The 19,987-nt window shown below is 43.3% G+C and overlaps 1 protein-coding gene across 1 annotated transcript in view; it reads left to right on the top strand.

Annotated features, from left to right (window-relative positions):
• LOC128658218 (serine/threonine-protein phosphatase 2A 56 kDa regulatory subunit alpha isoform) overlaps positions 1–19,987 on the top strand; it is a gene marked incomplete in the record, with an annotated part of 340,402 nt that overhangs the window by 148,318 nt on the left and 172,097 nt on the right. The window contains 1 exon segment of the mRNA XM_053712752.1: positions 512–519. Coding sequence (XP_053568727.1) covers positions 512–519 — 8 coding nt within the window.

Raw genomic sequence — 19,987 nt, forward strand, 5'->3', positions numbered from 1 at the left:
CTGTGCCAGATGTTCAAGCCTTTGTTCAGGCTCTGGTTAGAATTAAGCCTGTTTACAAACCTTTGACTCCTCCTTGGAGTCTCAATTTAGTTCTTTCAGTTCTTCAGGGGGTTCCGTTTGAACCCTTACATTCCGTTGATATTAAGTTATTATCTTGGAAAGTTTTGTTTTTAGTTGCAATTTCTTCTGCTAGAAGAGTTTCAGAATTATCTGCTCTGCAGTGTTCTCCTCCTTATCTGGTGTTCCATGCAGATAAGGTGGTTTTACGTACTAAACCTGGTTTTCTTCCAAAAGTTGTTTCTAACAAAAACATTAACCAGGAGATTATCGTACCTTCTCTGTGTCCGAAACCAGTTTCAAAGAAGGAACGTTTGTTGCACAATTTGGATGTTGTTCGCACTCTAAAATTCTATTTAGATGCTACAAAGGATTTTAGACAAACATCTTCCTTGTTTGTTGTTTATTCCGGTAAAAGGAGAGGTCAAAAAGCAACTTCTACCTCTCTCTCTTTTTGGATTAAGAGCATCATCAGATTGGCTTACGAGACTGCCGGACGGCAGCCTCCCGAAAGAATCACAGCTCATTCCACTAGGGCTGTGGCTTCCACATGGGCCTTCAAGAACGAGGCTTCTGTTGATCAGATATGTAGGGCAGCGACTTGGTCTTCACTGCACACTTTTACCAAATTTTACAAGTTTGATACTTTTGCTTCTTCTGAGGCTATTTTTGGGAGAAAGGTTTTGCAAACCGTGGTGCCTTCCATTTAGGTGACCTGATTTGCTCCCTCCCTTCATCCGTGTCCTAAAGCTTTGGTATTGGTTCCCACAAGTAAGGATGACGCCGTGGACCGGACACACCTATGTTGGAGAAAACAGAATTTATGTTTACCTGATAAATTACTTTCTCCAACGGTGTGCCCGGCCCACGGCCCGCCCTGGTTTTTTTAATCAGGTCTGATAATTTATTTTCTTTAACTACAGTCACCACGGTACCATATGGTTTCTCCTATGCAAATATTCCTCCTTAACGTCGGTCGAATGACTGGGGTAGGCGGAGCCTAGGAGGGATCATGTGACCAGCTTTGCTGGGCTCTTTGCCATTTCCTGTTGGGGAAGAGAATATCCCACAAGTAAGGATGACGCCGTGGACCGGACACACCGTTGGAGAAAGTAATTTATCAGGTAAACATAAATTCTGTTTTTTGATGCCATTTTTGATATTATATCAAAATTGATGTTAGATCCATGTCTTTAGCTATATTAGCTAGAAGAGCTTTGAGGCTTAAATCTTGGAATGCTGATATGACATCTAAATCTAGATTACTATCTCTTTCTTCCCAAGGTAATAATTTATTTGGTTCTCAGTTGGATTCTATTATTTCAACTGTTACTGGGGAGAAGGGAGTTTTCTGCCTCAGGATAAAAAAACCTAAGGGTAAATCTAAGGCTTCTAACCGTTTTCGTTCCTTTCGTCAAAATACGGAACAAAAACTCAATCCTTCTCCCAAGGAATCTGTTTCCAATTGGAAGCCTTCCTCAAATTGGAATAAATCCAAGCCATTTAAGAAACTAAAGTCAGCCCTTAAGTCCGCATGTAGGTGCGGCCCTCATTCCTGCTCGGCTGGTAGGGGGCAGATTAAGGTTTTTCGAGGATATGTGGATAAATTCTGTCCAAAATCAATGGATTCAGAGTTTTGTCTCTCAAGGGTATCGAATAGGATTCAGAGTAAGACCTCCTGTGAGATTTTTTTTCTCTCACGTATCCCAGCAAATCCAGTAAAAGCTCAGGCTTTCCTGAAGTGTGTTTCAGACCTGGAGTCTTCAGGGATAATCATGCCAGTTCCTCCTCAGGAACAAGGTTTGGGGTTTTATTCAAATCTATTCATTGTCCCAAAGAAGGAAAATTTATTCAGACCAGTTCTGGATCTGAAAATTTTGAATCGTTATGTAAGAGTACCAACTTTCAAGATGGTGACTATAAGGACTATTCTGCCTTTTGTTCAGCGAGGACATTATATGTCCACAATAGACTTGCAGGATGCATACCTTCATATTCCGATTCATCCAGAACATTATCCGTTCCTGAGATTTTCTTTTCTAGACAAGCATTACCAATTTGTTGCTCTTCCATTTGGCCTAGCAACAGCTCCAATAATCTTTTCAAAGGTTCTAGGTGCCCTACTCTCTGTAATCAGAGAACAGGGTATTGCGGTGTTTCCTTATTTGGACGATATCTTGGTACTAGCTCAGTCTTTATGTTCTGCAGAATCTCACATGAATCAACTAATGTTGTTTCTTCGGAAACATGGTTGGAGGATCAATTTACCAAAAAGTTTCTTGATTCCTCAGACAAGGGTCACCTTTTTAGGCTTCCAGATAGATTCAGTGTCCATGACTCTGTCTCTAACAGACAAGAGACGTTTAAAATTGGTTGCAGCCTGCCGGCACCTTTAGTCTGTCATTCCTTTCAGTGGCTATGTGCATGGAAGTTTTAGGTCTCATGACTGCAGCATCGGACGCGATCCCCTTTGCTCATTTTCACATGAGACCTCTACAGCTTTGTATACTGAACCAATGGTGCAGGGATTATACAAAGATATCACAATTAATATCCTTAAATCCAAATGTACGACACTCTGACGTGGTGGTTAAATCACCAGCGTTTAGTTCAAAGGGCTTCCTTTGTTCTACCAACCTGGACTGTGATCACTACAGATGCAAGTCTTTCAGGTTGGGTAGCTGTTTGGGGATCTCTGACAGCTCAAGGGGTTTGGGAATCTCAAGAGGCAAGATTGCCAATAAATATTTTAGAACTCCGTGCAATTCTCAGAGCTCTTCAGTTTTGGCCTCTGTTAAAGAGAGAACCGTTCATTTGTTTTCAGGCAGACAATATCACAACAGTGGCATATGTTAATCATCAGGGTGGGTCTCACAGTCCCCAAGCTATGAAAGAAGTATCTCGGATACTTGCTTGGGCAGAATCCAGCTCCTGTGGGAGTGTTCTCTCCAGATGTGTTTTCTCAGATTGTTCAGATGTGGGGTCTTCCAGAGATAGATCTCATGGCCTCTCATCTAAACAAGAAACTTCCCAGATACCTGTCCAGGTCCAGGGATGTTCAGGCGGAAGCAGTGGATGCGCTGACACTTCCTTGGTGTTATCATACTGCTTACATTTTCCCTCCTTTAGTTCTCCTTCCAAGAGTGATCTCCAAAATAATCATGGAACAATCATTTGTGTTGCTGGTGGCTCCAGCATGGCCACACAGGTTTTGGTATGCGGATCTGGTTCGGATGTCCAGTTGCCAGGCTTGGCCACTTCTGTTAAGGTCGGACCTACTGTCTCAAGGTCCGTTTTTCCATCAGGATCTCAAATCGTTAAATTTGAAGGTATGGAAATTGAACGCTTAGTACTAAGTCATAGAGGTTTCTCTGACTCAGTGATTAATACTATATTACAAGCTCGTAAATCTGTCTCTAGAAAGATTTATTATAGAGTTTGGAAGACTTACATTTCATGGTGTTCTCATAAATTCTCTTGGCATTCTTTTAGAATTCCTAGAATTTTACAGTTTCTTCAGGATGGTTTGGATAAGGGTTTGTCTGCAAGTTCCTTGAAGGGACAAATCTCTGCTCTTTGTTTTATTTCACAGAAAGATTGCTATACTTCCTGATATTCACTGTTTTGTACAGGCTTTAGTTCGTATTAAGCCTGTCAAATCAATTTCTCCTCCTTGGAGTCTTAATTTGGTTTTGAAGAAGAGTTTCTGAACTATCTGCTCATTCTTGTGAGTCTCCTTTTCTGATTTTTCATCAGGATAAGGCAGTTTTGCGGACTTATTTTCAATTTTTACCTAAGGTTGTGAATTCTAACAACATTAGTAGAGAAATTGTTGTCCCTTCCTTGTGTCCTAATCCTAAGATTTCTTTGGAAAGATCCTTACATTCTTTAGATGTGGTAAGAGCTTTGAAATATTATGTGGAAGCTACTAAAGATTTCAGGAAGACTTCCAGTCTATTTGATTTATTTTCTGGTCCTGGGAAAGGTCAGAAGGCTTCTGCTGTTTCCTTGGGTTCTTGGTTAAAACTTTTGATTCATCAGGCTTATTTGTTGTCGGGTCAGGCCCCGCCTCAGAGAATTACAGCTCATTCTACTAGATCAGTCTCCACTTCGTGGGCCTTTAAGAATGAAGCTTCAGTTGATCAGATTTGCAAAGCGGCAACTTGGTCCTCTTTGCATACATTTACTAAATTCTACCGTTTTGATGTATTTTCTTCTTCAGAAGCAGTTTTTGGTAGAAAAGTTCTTCAGGCAGCTGTTTCAGTTTGATTCTTCTGCTTTTGATTTAAGTTTTTTCTTTCATTTATGAGAATAAACTTATTTTCTCCAACATAGGTGTGTCCGGTCCACGGCGTCATCCTTACTTGTGGGATATTCTCTTCCCCAACAGGAAATGGCAAAGAGCCCAGCAAAGCTGGTCACATGATCCCTCCTAGGCTCCGCCTACCCCAGTCATTCTCTTTGCCGTTGTACAGGCAACATCTCCACGGAGATGGCTTAGAGTTTTTTAGTGTTATCAAGTTTATGCCTGTTTAACATGTCTGAACTACCAGATAGACTGTGTTCTGAATGTGGGGAAGCCAGAGTTCCTTCTCATTTAAATAAATGTGATTTATGTGACAATGACAATGATGCCCAAGATGATTCCTCAAGTGAGGGGAGTAAGCATGGTACTGCATCATTCCCTCCTTCGTCTACACGAGTCTTGCCCACTCAGGAGGCCCCTAGTACATCTAGCGCGCCAATACTCCTTACTATGCAACAATTAACGGCTGTAATGGATAATTCTGTCAAAAACATTTTAGCCAAAATGCACACTTATCAGCGTAAGCGCGACTGCTCTGTTTTAGATACTGAAGAGCATGACGACGCTGATAATAATGGTTCTGAAGGGCCCCTAAACCAGTCTGATGGGGCCAGGGAGGTTTTGTCTGAGGGAGAAATTACTGATTCAGGGAACATTTCTCAACAAGCTGAACCTGATGTGATTACGTTTAAATTTAAGTTGGAACATCTCCGCATTCTGCTTAAGGAGGTATTATCCACTCTGGATGATTGTGACAAGTTGGTCATCCCAGAGAAACTATGTAAAATGGACAAGTTCCTAGAGGTCCCGGGGCTCCCAGAAGCTTTTCCTATACCCAAGCGGGTGGCGGACATTGTAAATAAAGAATGGGAAAGGCCCGGTATTCCTTTCGTCCCTCCCCCCATATTTAAAAAATTGTTTCCTATGGTCGACCCCAGAAAGGACTTATGGCAGACAGTCCCCAAGGTCGAGGGAGCGGTTTCCACTTTAAACAAACGCACCACTATACCCATAGAAGATAGTTGTGCTTTCAAAGATCCTATGGATAAAAAATTAGAAGGTTTACTTAAAAAGATGTTTGTTCAGCAGGGTTACCTTCTACAACCAATTTCATGCATTGTCCCTGTCGCTACAGCCGCGTGTTTCTGGTTCGATGAGCTGGTAAAGGCGGTCGATAGTGATTCTCCTCCTTATGAGGAGATTATGGACAGAATCAATGCTCTCAAATTGGCTAATTCTTTCACCCTAGACGCCACTTTGCAATTGGCTAGGTTAGCGGCTAAGAATTCTGGGTTTGCTATTGTGGCGCGCAGAGCGCTTTGGTTGAAATCTTGGTCAGCTGATGCGTCTTCCAAGAACAAGCTACTTAACATTCCTTTCAAGGGGAAAACGCTGTTTGGCCCTGACTTGAAAGAGATTATCTCTGATATCACTGGGGGTAAGGGCCATGCCCTTCCTCAGGATCGGCCTTTCAAGGCCAAAAATAAACCTAATTTTCGTCCCTTTCGTAGAAACGGACCAGCCCAAAGTGCTACGTCCTCTAAGCAAGAGGGTAATACTTCTCAAGCCAAGCCAGCTTGGAGACCAATGCAAGGCTGGAACAAGGGAAAGCAGGCCAAGAAACCTGCCACTGCTACCAAGACAGCATGAAATGTTGGCCCCCGATCCGGGACCGGATCTGGTGGGGGGCAGACTCTCTCTCTTCGCTCGGGCTTGGGCAAGAGATGTTCTGGATCCTTGGGCGCTAGAAATAGTCTCCCAAGGTTATCTTCTGGAATTCAAGGGGCTTCCCCCAAGGGGGAGGTTCCACAGGTCTCAGTTGTCTTCAGACCACATAAAAAGACAGGCATTCTTACGTTGTGTAGAAGACCTGTTAAAAATGGGAGTGATTCATCCTGTTCCATTAGGAGAACAAGGGATGGGGTTCTACTCCAATCTGTTCATAGTTCCCAAAAAAGAGGGAACGTTCAGACCAATCTTAGATCTCAAGATCTTAAACAAGTTTCTCAAGGTTCCATCGTTCAAAATGGAAACCATTCGAACAATTCTTCCTTCCATCCAGGAAGGTCAATTCATGACCACGGTGGATTTAAAGGATGCGTATCTACATATTCCTATCCACAAGGAACATCATCGGTTCCTAAGGTTCGCATTCCTGGACAAGCATTACCAGTTCGTGGCGCTTCCTTTCGGATTAGCCACTGCTCCAAGGATTTTCACAAAGGTACTAGGGTCCCTTCTAGCTGTGCTAAGACCAAGGGGCATTGCTGTAGTACCTTACTTGGACGACATTCTGATTCAAGCGTCGTCCCTTCCTCAAGCAAAGGCTCACACGGACATTGTCCTGGCCTTTCTCAGATCTCACGGATGGAAAGTGAACGTGGAAAAGAGTTCTCTATCTCCGTCAACAAGGGTTCCCTTCTTGGGGACAATAATAGACTCCTTAGAAATGAGGATTTTTCTGACAGAGGCCAGAAAAACAAGACTTCTAGACTCTTGTCGGATACTTCATTCCGTTCCTCTTCCTTCCATAGCGCAGTGCATGGAAGTGATAGGTTTGATGGTAGCGGCAATGGACATAGTTCCTTTTGCGCGCATTCATCTAAGACCATTACAACTGTGCATGCTCAGTCAGTGGAATGGGGACTATACAAAATTGTCTCCGAGGATACAAGTAAATCAGAGGACCAGAGACTCACTCCGTTGGTGGCTGTCCCTGGACAATCTGTCACAAGGGATGACCTTCCGCAGACCAGAGTGGGTCATTGTCACGACCGACGCCAGTCTGATGGGCTGGGGCGCGGTCTGGGGATCCCTGAAAGCTCAGGGTCTTTGGTCTCGGGAAGAATCTCTTCTACCGATAAATATTCTGGAACTGAGAGCGATATTCAATGCTCTCAAGGCTTGGCCTCAGCTAGCGAGGGCCAAGTTCATACGGTTTCAATCAGACAACATGACAACTGTTGCGTACATCAACCATCAGGGGGGAACAAGGAGTTCCCTGGCGATGGAAGAAGTGACCAAAATCATTCTATGGGCGGAGTCTCACTCCTGCCACCTGTCTGCTATCCACATCCCAGGAGTGGAAAATTGGGAAGCGGATTTTCTGAGTCGTCAGACATTGCATCCGGGGGAGTGGGAACTCCATCCGGAAATCTTTGCCCAAGTCACTCAACTGTGGGGCATTCCAGACATGGATCTGATGGCCTCTCGTCAGAACTTCAAAGTTCCTTGCTACGGGTCCAGATCCAGGGATCCCAAGGCGGCTCTAGTGGATGCACTAGTAGCACCTTGGACCTTCAAACTAGCTTATGTATTCCCGCCGTTTCCTCTCATCCCCAGGCTGGTAGCCAGGATCAATCAGGAAAGGGCGTCGGTGATCTTGATAGCTCCTGCGTGGCCACGCAGGACTTGGTCTGCAGATCTGGTGAATATGTCATCGGCTCCACCATGGAAGCTACCTTTGAGACGAGACCTTCTTGTTCAAGGTCCGTTCGAACATCCGAATCTGGTCTCACTCCAGCTGACTGCTTGGAGATTGAACGCTTGATCTTATCGAAGCGAGGGTTCTCAGATTCTGTTATCGATACTCTTGTTCAGGCCAGAAAGCCTGTAACTAGAAAGATTTACCACAAAATTTGGAAAAAATATATCTGTTGGTGTGAATCTAAAGGATTCCCTTGGGACAAGGTTAAGATTCCTAAGATTCTATCCTTCCTTCAAGAAGGATTGGAAAAAGGATTATCTGCAAGTTCCCTGAAGGGACAGATTTCTGCCTTGTCTGTGTTACTTCACAAAAAGCTGGCAGCTGTGCCAGATGTTCAAGCCTTTGTTCAGGCTCTGGTTAGAATCAAGCCTGTTTACAAACCTTTGACTCCTCCTTGGAGTCTCAACTTAGTTCTTTCAGTTCTTCAGGGGGTTCCGTTTGAACCCTTACATTCCGTTGATATTAAGTTATTATCTTGGAAAGTTTTGTTTTTGGTTGCAATTTCTTCTGCTAGAAGAGTTTCAGAATTATCTGCTCTGCAGTGTTCTCCTCCTTATCTGGTGTTCCATGCAGATAAGGTGGTTTTACGTACTAAACCTGGTTTTCTTCCAAAAGTTGTTTCTAACAAAAACATTAACCAGGAGATTATAGTACCTTCTCTGTGTCCGAAACCAGTTTCGAAGAAGGAACGTTTGTTGCACAATTTGGATGTTGTTCGCGCTCTAAAATTCTATTTAGATGCTACAAAGGATTTTAGACAAACATCTTCCTTGTTTGTTGTTTATTCCGGTAAAAGGAGAGGTCAAAAAGCAACTTCTACCTCTCTCTCTTTTTGGATTAAAAGCATCATCAGTTTGGCTTACGAGACTGCCGGACGGCAGCCTCCCGAAAGAATCACAGCTCATTCCACTAGGGCTGTGGCTTCCACATGGGCCTTCAAGAACGAGGCTTCTGTTGATCAGATATGTAGGGCAGCGACTTGGTCTTCACTGCACACTTTTACCAAATTTTACAAGTTTGATACTTTTGCTTCTTCTGAGGCTATTTTTGGGAGAAAGGTTTTGCAAGCCGTGGTGCCTTCCATCTAGGTGACCTGATTTGCTCCCTCCCATCATCCGTGTCCTAAAGCTTTGGTATTGGTTCCCACAAGTAAGGATGACGCCGTGGACCGGACACACCTATGTTGGAGAAAACAGAATTTATGTTTACCTGATAAATTACTTTCTCCAACGGTGTGTCCGGTCCACGGCCCGCCCTGGTTTTTTAATCAGGTCTGATAATTTATTTTCTTTAACTACAGTCACCACGGTATCATATGGTTTCTCCTATGCAAATATTCCTCCTTAACGTCGGTCGAATGACTGGGGTAGGCGGAGCCTAGGAGGGATCATGTGACCAGCTTTGCTGGGCTCTTTGCCATTTCCTGTTGGGGAAGAGAATATCCCACAAGTAAGGATGACGCCGTGGACCGGACACACCGTTGGAGAAAGTAATTTATCAGGTAAACATAAATTCTGTTTTTTTGGGTTGTGGATTAATTTTTTCAGCAGAATTTTGCTTTTTTTATTTTTATCCCTCCATCTCTAGGAGTTCCACATCTTGGGTATTGCTATCCCATACGTCACTAGCTCATGGACTCTTGCCAATTACACGAAAGAAAACATAATTTATGTAGGAACTTACCTGATAAATTCATTTCTTTCATATTGGCAAGAGTCCATGAGGCCCACCCTTTTTATAGTGGTTATGATTTTTTTGTATAAAGCACAATTATTTCCAAATTTCTTTTGTTGATGCTTTCTACTCCTTTCTTTATCACCCCACTGCTTGGCTATTCGTTAAACTGAATTGTGGGTGTGGTGAGGGTTGTATTTATAGGCATTTTGAGGTTTGGTTAACTTTGCCCCTCCTGGTAGGATTGTATATCCCATACGTCACTAGTTCATGGACTCTTGCCAATATGAAAGAAATTAATTTATCGGGTAAGTTCTTACATAAATTATGTTTTCCAGAATAACCCAAAATACTCAAAATCCAATTGTCACAAGGACAGAAAGTGATGTGAAATTTTCTGAACAGGGGCACAGATAGCAAAACAAACTTTTCCCTATGTTATCCAAAACTAAAAAAATGTTTGACTAGAGTTTCACCTAAAAAAAAAGTGCCTGTTCCAACTTAAAAACAAATGCATCTTAAGAACAAACCTACAGAACCCATCTTGTTCGTAACCTGTGGACTGCCTGTATATATGTGTGTGTATGTATATATATATATATCTATAAAGATTGAATGATAGTCCTTTTATTTATTGTTAGCAAAACAGAATACAATCCATTTCTCCAACATAGGTGTGTCCGGTCCACGGCGTCATCCTTACTTGTGGGATATTCTCTTCCCCAACAGGAAATGGCAAAGAGCCCAGCAAAGCTGGTCACATGATCCCTCCTAGGCTCCGCCTACCCCAGTCATTCTCTTTGCCGTTGTACAGGCAACATCTCCACGGAGATGGCTTAGAGTTTTTTAGTGTTTAACTGTAGTTTTTATTATTCAATCAAGAGTTTGTTATTTTGAAATAGTGCTGGTATGTACTATTTACTCTGAAACAGAAAAGAGATGAAGATTTCTGTTTGTATGAGGAAAATGATTTTAGCAACCGTCACTAAAATCCATGGCTGTTCCACACAGGACTGTTGAGAGCAATTAACTTCAGTTGGGGGAACAGTGAGCAGTCTCTTGCTGCTTGAGGTATGACACATTCTAACAAGACGATGTAATGCTGGAAGCTGTCATTTTCCCTCTGGGATCCGGTAAGCCATGTTTATTACGATTGTAAATAAGGGCTTCAAAAAGGGCTTATTAAGACTGTAGACTTTTTTTGGGCTAAATCGATTGATTATTAACACATATTTAGCCTTGAGGAATCATTTTATCTGGGTATTTTGATATAATAATATCGGCAGGCACTGTTTTAGACACCTTATTCTTTAGGGGCTTTCCCAAAGCATAGGCAGAGCCTCATTTTCGCGCCGGTGTTGCGCACTTGTTTTTGAGAGGCATGGCATGCAGTCGCATGTGAGAGGAGCTCTGATACTTAGAAAAGACTTTCTGAAGGCGTCATTTGGTATCGTATTCCCCTTGGGGCTTGGTTGGGTCTCAGCAAAGCAGATACCAGGGACTGTAAAGGGGTTAAAGTTCAAAACGGCTCCGGTTCCGTTATTTTAAGGGTTAAAGCTTCCAAATTTGGTGTGCAATACTTTTAAGGCTTTAAGACACTGTGGTGAAAATTTGGTAATTTTTGAACAATTCCTTCATGTTTTTTCGCATTTGCAGTAATAAAGTGTGTTCAGTTTAAAATTTAAAGTGACAGTAACGGTTTTATTTTAAAACGTTTTTTGTACTTGTTATCAAGTTTATGCCTGTTTAACATGTCTGAACTACCAGATAGACTGTGTTCTGAATGTGGGGAAGCCAGAATTCCTATTCATTTAAATAAATGTGATTTATGTGACAATGACAATGATGCCCAAGATGATTCCTCAAGTGAGGGGAGTAAGCATGGTACTGCATCATTCCCTCCTTCGTCTACACGAGTCTTGCCCACTCAGGAGGCCCCTAGTACATCTAGCGCGCCAATACTCCTTACTATGCAACAATTAACGGCTGTAATGGATAATTCTGTCAAAAACATTTTAGCCAAAATGAACACTTATCAGCGTAAGCGCGACTGCTCTGTTTTAGATACTGAAGAGCATGACGACGCTGATATTAATATTTCTGAAGGGCCCCTAACTCAGTCTGATGGGGCCAGGGAGGTTTTGTCTGAGGGAGAAATTACTGATTCAGGGAACATTTCTCAACAAGCTGAACCTGATGTGATTGCATTTAAATTTAAGTTGGAACATCTCCGCATTCTGCTTAAGGAGGTATTATCCACTCTGGATGATTGTGACAAGTTGGTCATCCCAGAGAAACTATGTAAAATGGACAAGTTCCTAGAGGTGCCGGGGCTCCCAGAAGCTTTTCCTATACCCAAGCGGGTGGCGGACATTGTTAATAAAGAATGGGAAAGGCCCGGTATTCCTTTCGTCCCTCCCCCCATATTTAAAAAATTGTTTCCTATGGTCGACCCCAGAAAGGACTTATGGCAGACAGTCCCCAAGGTCGAGGGAGCGGTTTCCACTTTAAACAAACGCACCACTATACCCATAGAGGATAGTTGTGCTTTCAAAGATCCTATGGATAAAAAATTAGAAGGTTTGCTTAAAAAGATGTTTGTTCAGCAGGGTTACCTTCTACAACCAATTTCATGCATTGTCCCTGTCGCTACAGCCGCATGTTTCTGGTTCGATGAGCTGATAAAGGCGGTCGACAGTGATTCTCCTCCTTATGAGGAGATTAAGGACAGAATCAATGCTCTCAAATTGGCTAATTCTTTCACCCTAGACGCCACTTTGCAATTGGCTAGGTTAGCGGCTAAGAATTCTGGGTTTGCTATTGTGGCGCGCAGAGCGCTTTGGTTGAAATCTTGGTCGGCTGATGCGTCTTCCAAGAACAAGCTACTTAACATTCCTTTCAAGGGGAAAACGCTGTTTGGCCCTGACTTGAAAGAGATTACCTCGGATATCACTGGGGGTAAGGGCCACGCCCTTCCTCAGGATCGGCCTTTCAAGGCAAAAAATAAACCTAATTTTCGTCCCTTTCGTAGAAACGGACCAGCCCAAAGTGCTACGTCCTCTAAGCAAGAGGGTAATACTTCTCAAGCCAAGCCAGCTTGGAGACCAATGCAAGGCTGGAACAAGGGAAAGCAGGCCAAGAAACCTGCCACTGCTACCAAGACAGCATGAAATGTTGGCCCCCGATCCGGGACCGGATCTGGTGGGGGGCAGACTCTCTCTCTTCGCTCAGGCTTGGGCAAGAGATGTTCTGGATCCTTGGGCGCTAGAAATAGTCTCCCAAGGTTATCTTCTGGAATTCAAGGGGCTTCCCCCAAGGGGGAGGTTCTACAGGTCTCAGTTGTCTTCAGACCACATAAAAAGACAGGCATTCTTACATTGTGTAGAAGACCTGTTAAAAATGGGAGTGATTCATCCTGTTCCATTAAGAGAACAAGGGATGGGGTTCTACTCCAATCTGTTCATAGTTCCCAAAAAAGAGGGAACGTTCAGACCAATCTTAGATCTCAAGATCTTAAACAAGTTTCTCAAGGTTCCATCGTTCAAGATGGAAACCATTCGAACTATTCTTCCTTCCATCCAGGAAGGTCAATTCATGACCACGGTGGATTTAAAGGATGCGTATCTACATATTCCTATCCACAAGGAACATCATCGGTTCCTAAGGTTCGCATTCCTGGACCAGCATTACCAGTTCGTGGCGCTTCCTTTCGGATTAGCCACTGCTCCAAGGATTTTCACAAAGGTACTAGGGTCCCTTCTAGCTGTGCTAAGACCAAGGGGCATTGCTGTAGTACCTTATTTGGACGACATTCTGATTCAAGCGTCGTCCCTTCCTCAAGCAAAGGCTCACACGGACATAGTCCTGGCCTTTCTCAGATCTCACGGATGGAAAGTGAACGTGGAAAAGAGTTCTCTATCTCCGTCAACAAGGGTTCCCTTCTTGGGAACAATAATAGACTCCTTAGAAATGAGGATATTTCTGACAGAGGCCAGAAAAACAAAGCTTCTAGACTCTTGTCGGATACTTCATTCCGTTCCTCTTCCTTCCATAGCTCAGTGCATGGAAGTGATCGGGTTGATGGTAGCGGCAATGGACATAGTTCCTTTTGCGCGCATTCATCTAAGACCATTACAACTGTGCATGCTCAGTCAGTGGAATGGGGATTATACAGACTTGTCTCCGAAGATACAAGTAAATCAGAGGACCAGAGACTCACTCCGTTGGTGGCTGTCCCTGGACAACCTGTCACAAGGGATGACATTCCGCAGACCAGAGTGGGTCATTGTCACGACCGACGCCAGTCTGATGGGCTGGGGCGCGGTCTGGGGATCCCTGAAAGCTCAGGGTCTTTGGTCTCGGGAAGAATCTCTTCTACCGATAAATATTCTGGAACTGAGAGCGATATTCAATGCTCTCAAGGCTTGGCCTCAGCTAGCGAGGGCCAAGTTCATACGGTTTCAATCAGACAACATGACAACTGTTGCGTACATCAACCATCAGGGGGGAACAAGGAGTTCCCTAGCGATGGAAGAAGTGACCAAAATCATTCTATGGGCGGAGTCTCACTCCTGCCACCTGTCCGCTATCCACATCCCAGGAGTGGAAAATTGGGAAGCGGATTTTCTGAGTCGTCAGACATTGCATCCGGGGGAGTGGGAACTCCATCCGGAAATCTTTGCCCAAGTCACTCAGCTGTGGGGCATTCCAGACATGGATCTGATGGCCTCTCGTCAGAACTTCAAAGTTCCTTGCTACGGGTCCAGATCCAGGGATCCCAAGGCGGCTCTAGTGGATGCACTAGTAGCACCTTGGACCTTCAAACTAGCTTATGTGTTCCCGCCCTTTCCTCTCATCCCCAGGCTGGTAGCCAGGATCAATCAGGAGAGGGCGTCGGTGATCTTGATAGCTCCTGCGTGGCCACGCAGGACTTGGTATGCAGATCTGGTGAATATGTCATCGGCTCCACCTTGGAAGCTACCTTTGAGACGAGACCTTCTTGTTCAGGGTCCGTTCGAACATCCGAACCTGGTTTCACTCCAGCTGACTGCTTGGAGATTGAACGCTTGATCTTATCGAAGCGAGGGTTCTCAGATTCTGTTATCGATACTCTTGTTCAGGCCAGAAAGCCTGTAACTAGAAAGATTTACCACAAAATTTGGAAAAAATATATCTGTTGGTGTGAATCTAAAGGATTCCCTTGGGACAAGGTTAAGATTCCTAAGATTCTATCCTTCCTTCAAGAAGGATTGGAAAAAGGATTATCTGCAAGTTCCCTGAAGGGACAGATTTCTGCCTTGTCTGTGTTACTTCACAAAAAGCTGGCAGCTGTGCCAGATGTTCAAGCCTTTGTTCAGGCTCTGGTTAGAATTAAGCCTGTTTACAAACCTTTGACTCCTCCTTGGAGTCTCAATTTAGTTCTTTCAGTTCTTCAGGGGGTTCCGTTTGAACCCTTACATTCCGTTGATATTAAGTTATTATCTTGGAAAGTTTTGTTTTTAGTTGCAATTTCTTCTGCTAGAAGAGTTTCAGAATTATCTGCTCTGCAGTGTTCTCCTCCTTATCTGGTGTTCCATGCAGATAAGGTGGTTTTACGTACTAAACCTGGTTTTCTTCCAAAAGTTGTTTCTAACAAAAACATTAACCAGGAGATTATCGTACCTTCTCTGTGTCCGAAACCAGTTTCAAAGAAGGAACGTTTGTTGCACAATTTGGATGTTGTTCGCGCTCTAAAATTCTATTTAGAAGCTACAAAGGATTTTAGACAAACATCTTCCTTGTTTGTTGTTTATTCCGGTAAAAGGAGAGGTCAAAAAGCAACTTCTACCTCTCTCTCTTTTTGGATTAAAAGCATCATCAGATTGGCTTACGAGACTGCCGGACGGCAGCCTCCCGAAAGAATCACAGCTCATTCCACTAGGGCTGTGGCTTCCACATGGGCCTTCAAGAACGAGGCTTCTGTTGATCAGATATGTAGGGCAGCGACTTGGTCTTCACTGCACACTTTTACCAAATTTTACAAGTTTGATACTTTTGCTTCTTCTGAGGCTATTTTTGGGAGAAAGGTTTTGCAAACCGTGGTGCCTTCCATTTAGGTGACCTGATTTGCTCCCTCCCTTCATCCGTGTCCTAAAGCTTTGGTATTGGTTCCCACAAGTAAGGATGACGCCGTGGACCGGACACACCTATGTTGGAGAAAACAGAATTTATGTTTACCTGATAAATTACTTTCTCCAACGGTGTGTCCGGTCCACGGCCCGCCCTGGTTTTTTTAATCAGGTCTGATAATTTAATTTCTTTAACTACAGTCACCACGGTACCATATGGTTTCTCCTATGCAAATATTCCTCCTTAACGTCGGTCGAATGACTGGGGTAGGCGGAGCCTAGGAGGGATCATGTGACCAGCTTTGCTGGGCTCTTTGCCATTTCCTGTTGGGGAAGAGAATATCCCACAAGTAAGGATGACGCCGTGGACCGGACACACCGTTGGAGAAAGTAATTTATCAGGTAAACATAAATTCTGTTTTTTCCTCTATCAATGATAGCTATAGTTGTATGTATAGAATGTTTCCTCTCTTTAACATCCATCTTGAAACTGACATAAAAAATTGTGTGTTGAAAATATCAAATGTTGTTATAGGATACTTTGCCTTTCAGAATAATTAGAATGGTATTAACTTGAATGTAACACACCTGTTGTTGGTCAGAAGCACAGCCTATAAAAGGTCGTTTTGTATTATGTACTAATCACTTGGCTTTAGAAAGGGCGGATGCCCGAAACTTCGCCTGTATGTCAATGCTTGTAATAAAATTTTAAAATACAATTTGGAGTGCTGCAGCCATTTCTACAATGTGATATATATATATATATATATATATAGATATAGATATATATAGATATATATATATAGATATAGAGAGAGAGAGAGATCAAAATTTCACGTCATAAGCTACTAGCCAGGGCAAAATGACACTCGCCACCTCTGATCTTACCCACCACGCCCACACCACACCTACTACTCCACCCCTCTCTGCATATGTTTAGCCATTGTGAAACCTTTTATTGTGCAGTCATTTTTTTTATTATTTTTATTTTCTATGATAACAAGATAAATAATGCTACATTCAGTAATAAATTAGCAAAAATAAGTGCATAACAGTTAGCAATTATCAACTAGGGGTTTTGGGGTAGACAACAGCTGGATGGAAAAGGAAATTTGTTGAACTGAGGGAAGGCAGGGAGTGCCGACAGTCATGGAAGGTCATAGCAGACCTGGAGGTTTTTATTTAATAATTATTATCTCTCCCTTCTTTCTCAACTCTTTTCTCCACTCCCTCCACTCTTCAATCTCTCTTTCTCCAACATAGGTGTGTCCGGTCCACGGCGTCATCCTTACTTGTGGGATATTCTCTTCCCCAACAGGAAATGGCAAAGAGCCCAGCAAAGCTGGTCACATGATCCCTCCTAGGCTCCGCCTACCCCAGTCATTCTCTTTGCCGTTGTACAGGCAACATCTCCACGGAGATGGCTTAGAGTTTTTTAGTGTTTAACTGTAGTTTTTATTATTCAATCAAGAGTTTGTTATTTTAAAATAGTGCTGGTATGTACTATTTACTCAGAAACAGAAAAGAGATGAAGATTTCTGTTTGTATGAGGAAAATGATTTTAGCAACCGTTACTAAAATCCATGGCTGTTCCACACAGGACTGTTGAGAGGAATTAACTTCAGTTGGGGGAACAGTGAGCAGTCTCTTGCTGCTTGAGGTATGACACATTCTAACAAGACGATGTAATGCTGGAAGCTGTCATTTTCCCTATGGGATCCGGTAAGCCATGTTTATTAAGATTGTAAATAAGGGCTTCACAAGGGCTTATTAAGACTGTAGACTTTTTCTGGGCTAAATCGATTCATTATTAACACATATTTAGCCTTGAGGAATCATTTAATCTGGGTATTTTGATAAGATTATATCGGCAGGCACTTTTTTAGACACCTTTCTCTTTAGGGGCTTTCCCAAATCATAGGCAGAGCCTCATTTTCGCGCCGGTGTTGCGCACTTGTTTTTGAGAGGCATGACATGCAGTCGCATGTGTGAGGAGCTCTGATACATAGAAAAGACTTTCTGAAGGCGTCATTTGGTATCGTATTCCCCTTTGGGCTTGGTTGGGTCTCAGCAAAGCAGATACCAGGGACTGTAAAGGGGTTAAAGTTAAAAACGGCTCCGGTTCCGTTATTTTAAGGGTTAAAGCTTCCAAATTTGGTGTGCAATACTTTTAAGGCTTTAAGACACTGTGGTGAAATTTTGGTGAATTTTGAACAATTCCTTCATATTTTTTCGCAATTGCAGTAATAAAGTGTGTTCAGTTTAAAATTTAAAGTGACAGTAACGGTTTTATTTTAAAACGTTTTTTGTACTTTGTTATCAAGTTTATGCCTGTTTAACATGTCTGAACTACCAGATAGACTGTGTTCTGAATGTGGGGAAGCCAGAATTCCTATTCATTTAAATAAATGTGATTTATGTGACAATGACAATGATGCCCAAGATGATTCCTCAAGTGAGGGGAGTAAGCATGGTACTGCATCATTCCCTCCTTCGTCTACACGAGTCTTGCCCACTCAGGAGGCCCCTAGTACATCTAGCGCGCCAATACTCCTTACTATGCAACAATTAACGGCTGTAATGGATAATTCTGTCAAAAACATTTTAGCCAAAATGCACACTTATCAGCGTAAGCGCGACTGCTCTGTTTTAGATACTGAAGAGCATGACGACTCTGATAATAATGGTTCTGAAGGGCCCCTAAACACTGATGGGGCCAGGGAGGTTTTGTCTGAGGGAGAAATTACTGATTCAGGGAACATTTCTCAACAAGCTGAACCTGATGTGATTACGTTTAAATTTAAGTTGGAACATCTCCGCATTCTGCTTAAGGAGGTATTATCCACTCTGGATGATTGTGACAAGTTGGTCATCCCAGAGAAACTATGTAAAATGGACAAGTTCCTAGAGGTCCCGGGGCTCCCAGAAGCTTTTCCTATACCCAAGCGGGTGGCGGACATTGTAAATAAAGAATGGGAAAGGCCCGGTATTCCTTTCGTCCCTCCCCCCATATTTAAAAAATTGTTTCCTATGGTCGACCCCAGAAAGGACTTATGGCAGACAGTCCCCAAGGTCGAGGGAGCGGTTTCCACTTTAAACAAACGCACCACTATACCCATAGAAGATAGTTGTGCTTTCAAAGATCCTATGGATAAAAAATTAGAAGGTTTACTTAAAAAGATGTTTGTTCAGCAGGGTTACCTTCTACAACCAATTTCATGCATTGTCCCTGTCGCTACAGCCGCGTGTTTCTGGTTCGATGAGCTGGTAAAGGCGGTCGATAGTGATTCTCCTCCTTATGAGGAGATTATGGACAGAATCAATGCTCTCAAATTGGCTAATTCTTTCACCCTAGACGCCACTTTGCAATTGGCTAGGTTAGCGGCTAAGAATTCTGGGTTTGCTATTGTGGCGCGCAGAGCGCTTTGGTTGAAATCTTGGTCAGCTGATGCGTCTTCCAAGAACAAGCTACTTAACATTCCTTTCAAGGGGAAAACGCTGTTTGGCCCTGACTTGAAAGAGATTATCTCTGATATCACTGGGGGTAAGGGCCACGCCCTTCCTCAGGATCGGCCTTTCAAGGCCAAAAATAAACCTAATTTTCGTCCCTTTCGTAGAAACGGACCAGCCCAAAGTGCTACGTCCTCTAAGCAAGAGGGTAATACTTCTCAAGCCAAGCCAGCTTGGAGACCAATGCAAGGCTGGAACAAGGGAAAGCAGGCCAAGAAACCTGCCACTGCTACCAAGACAGCATGAAATGTTGGCCCCCGATCCGGGACCGGATCTGGTGGGGGGCAGACTCTCTCTCTTCGCTCGGGCTTGGGCAAGAGATGTTCTGGATCCTTGGGCGCTAGAAATAGTCTCCCAAGGTTATCTTCTGGAATTCAAGGGGCCTCCCCCAAGGGGGAGGTTCCACAGGTCTCAGTTGTCTTCAGACCACATAAAAAGACAGGCATTCTTACGTTGTGTAGAAGACCTGTTAAAAATGGGAGTGATTCATCCTGTTCCATTAGGAGAACAAGGGATGGGGTTCTACTCCAATCTGTTCATAGTTCCCAAAAAAGAGGGAACGTTCAGACCAATCTTAGATCTCAAGATCTTAAACAAGTTTCTCAAGGTTCCATCGTTCAAAATGGAAACCATTCGAACAATTCTTCCTTCCATCCAGGAAGGTCAATTCATGACCACGGTGGATTTAAAGGATGCGTATCTACATATTCCTATCCACAAGGAACATCATCGGTTCCTAAGGTTCGCATTCCTGGACAAGCATTACCAGTTCGTGGCGCTTCCTTTCGGATTAGCCACTGCTCCAAGGATTTTCACAAAGGTACTAGGGTCCCTTCTAGCTGTGCT

The sequence above is a fragment of the Bombina bombina genome, chromosome 4 (genome assembly GCF_027579735.1).
Source record: "Bombina bombina isolate aBomBom1 chromosome 4, aBomBom1.pri, whole genome shotgun sequence".
NCBI classification, from domain to species: domain Eukaryota; kingdom Metazoa; phylum Chordata; class Amphibia; order Anura; family Bombinatoridae; genus Bombina; species Bombina bombina.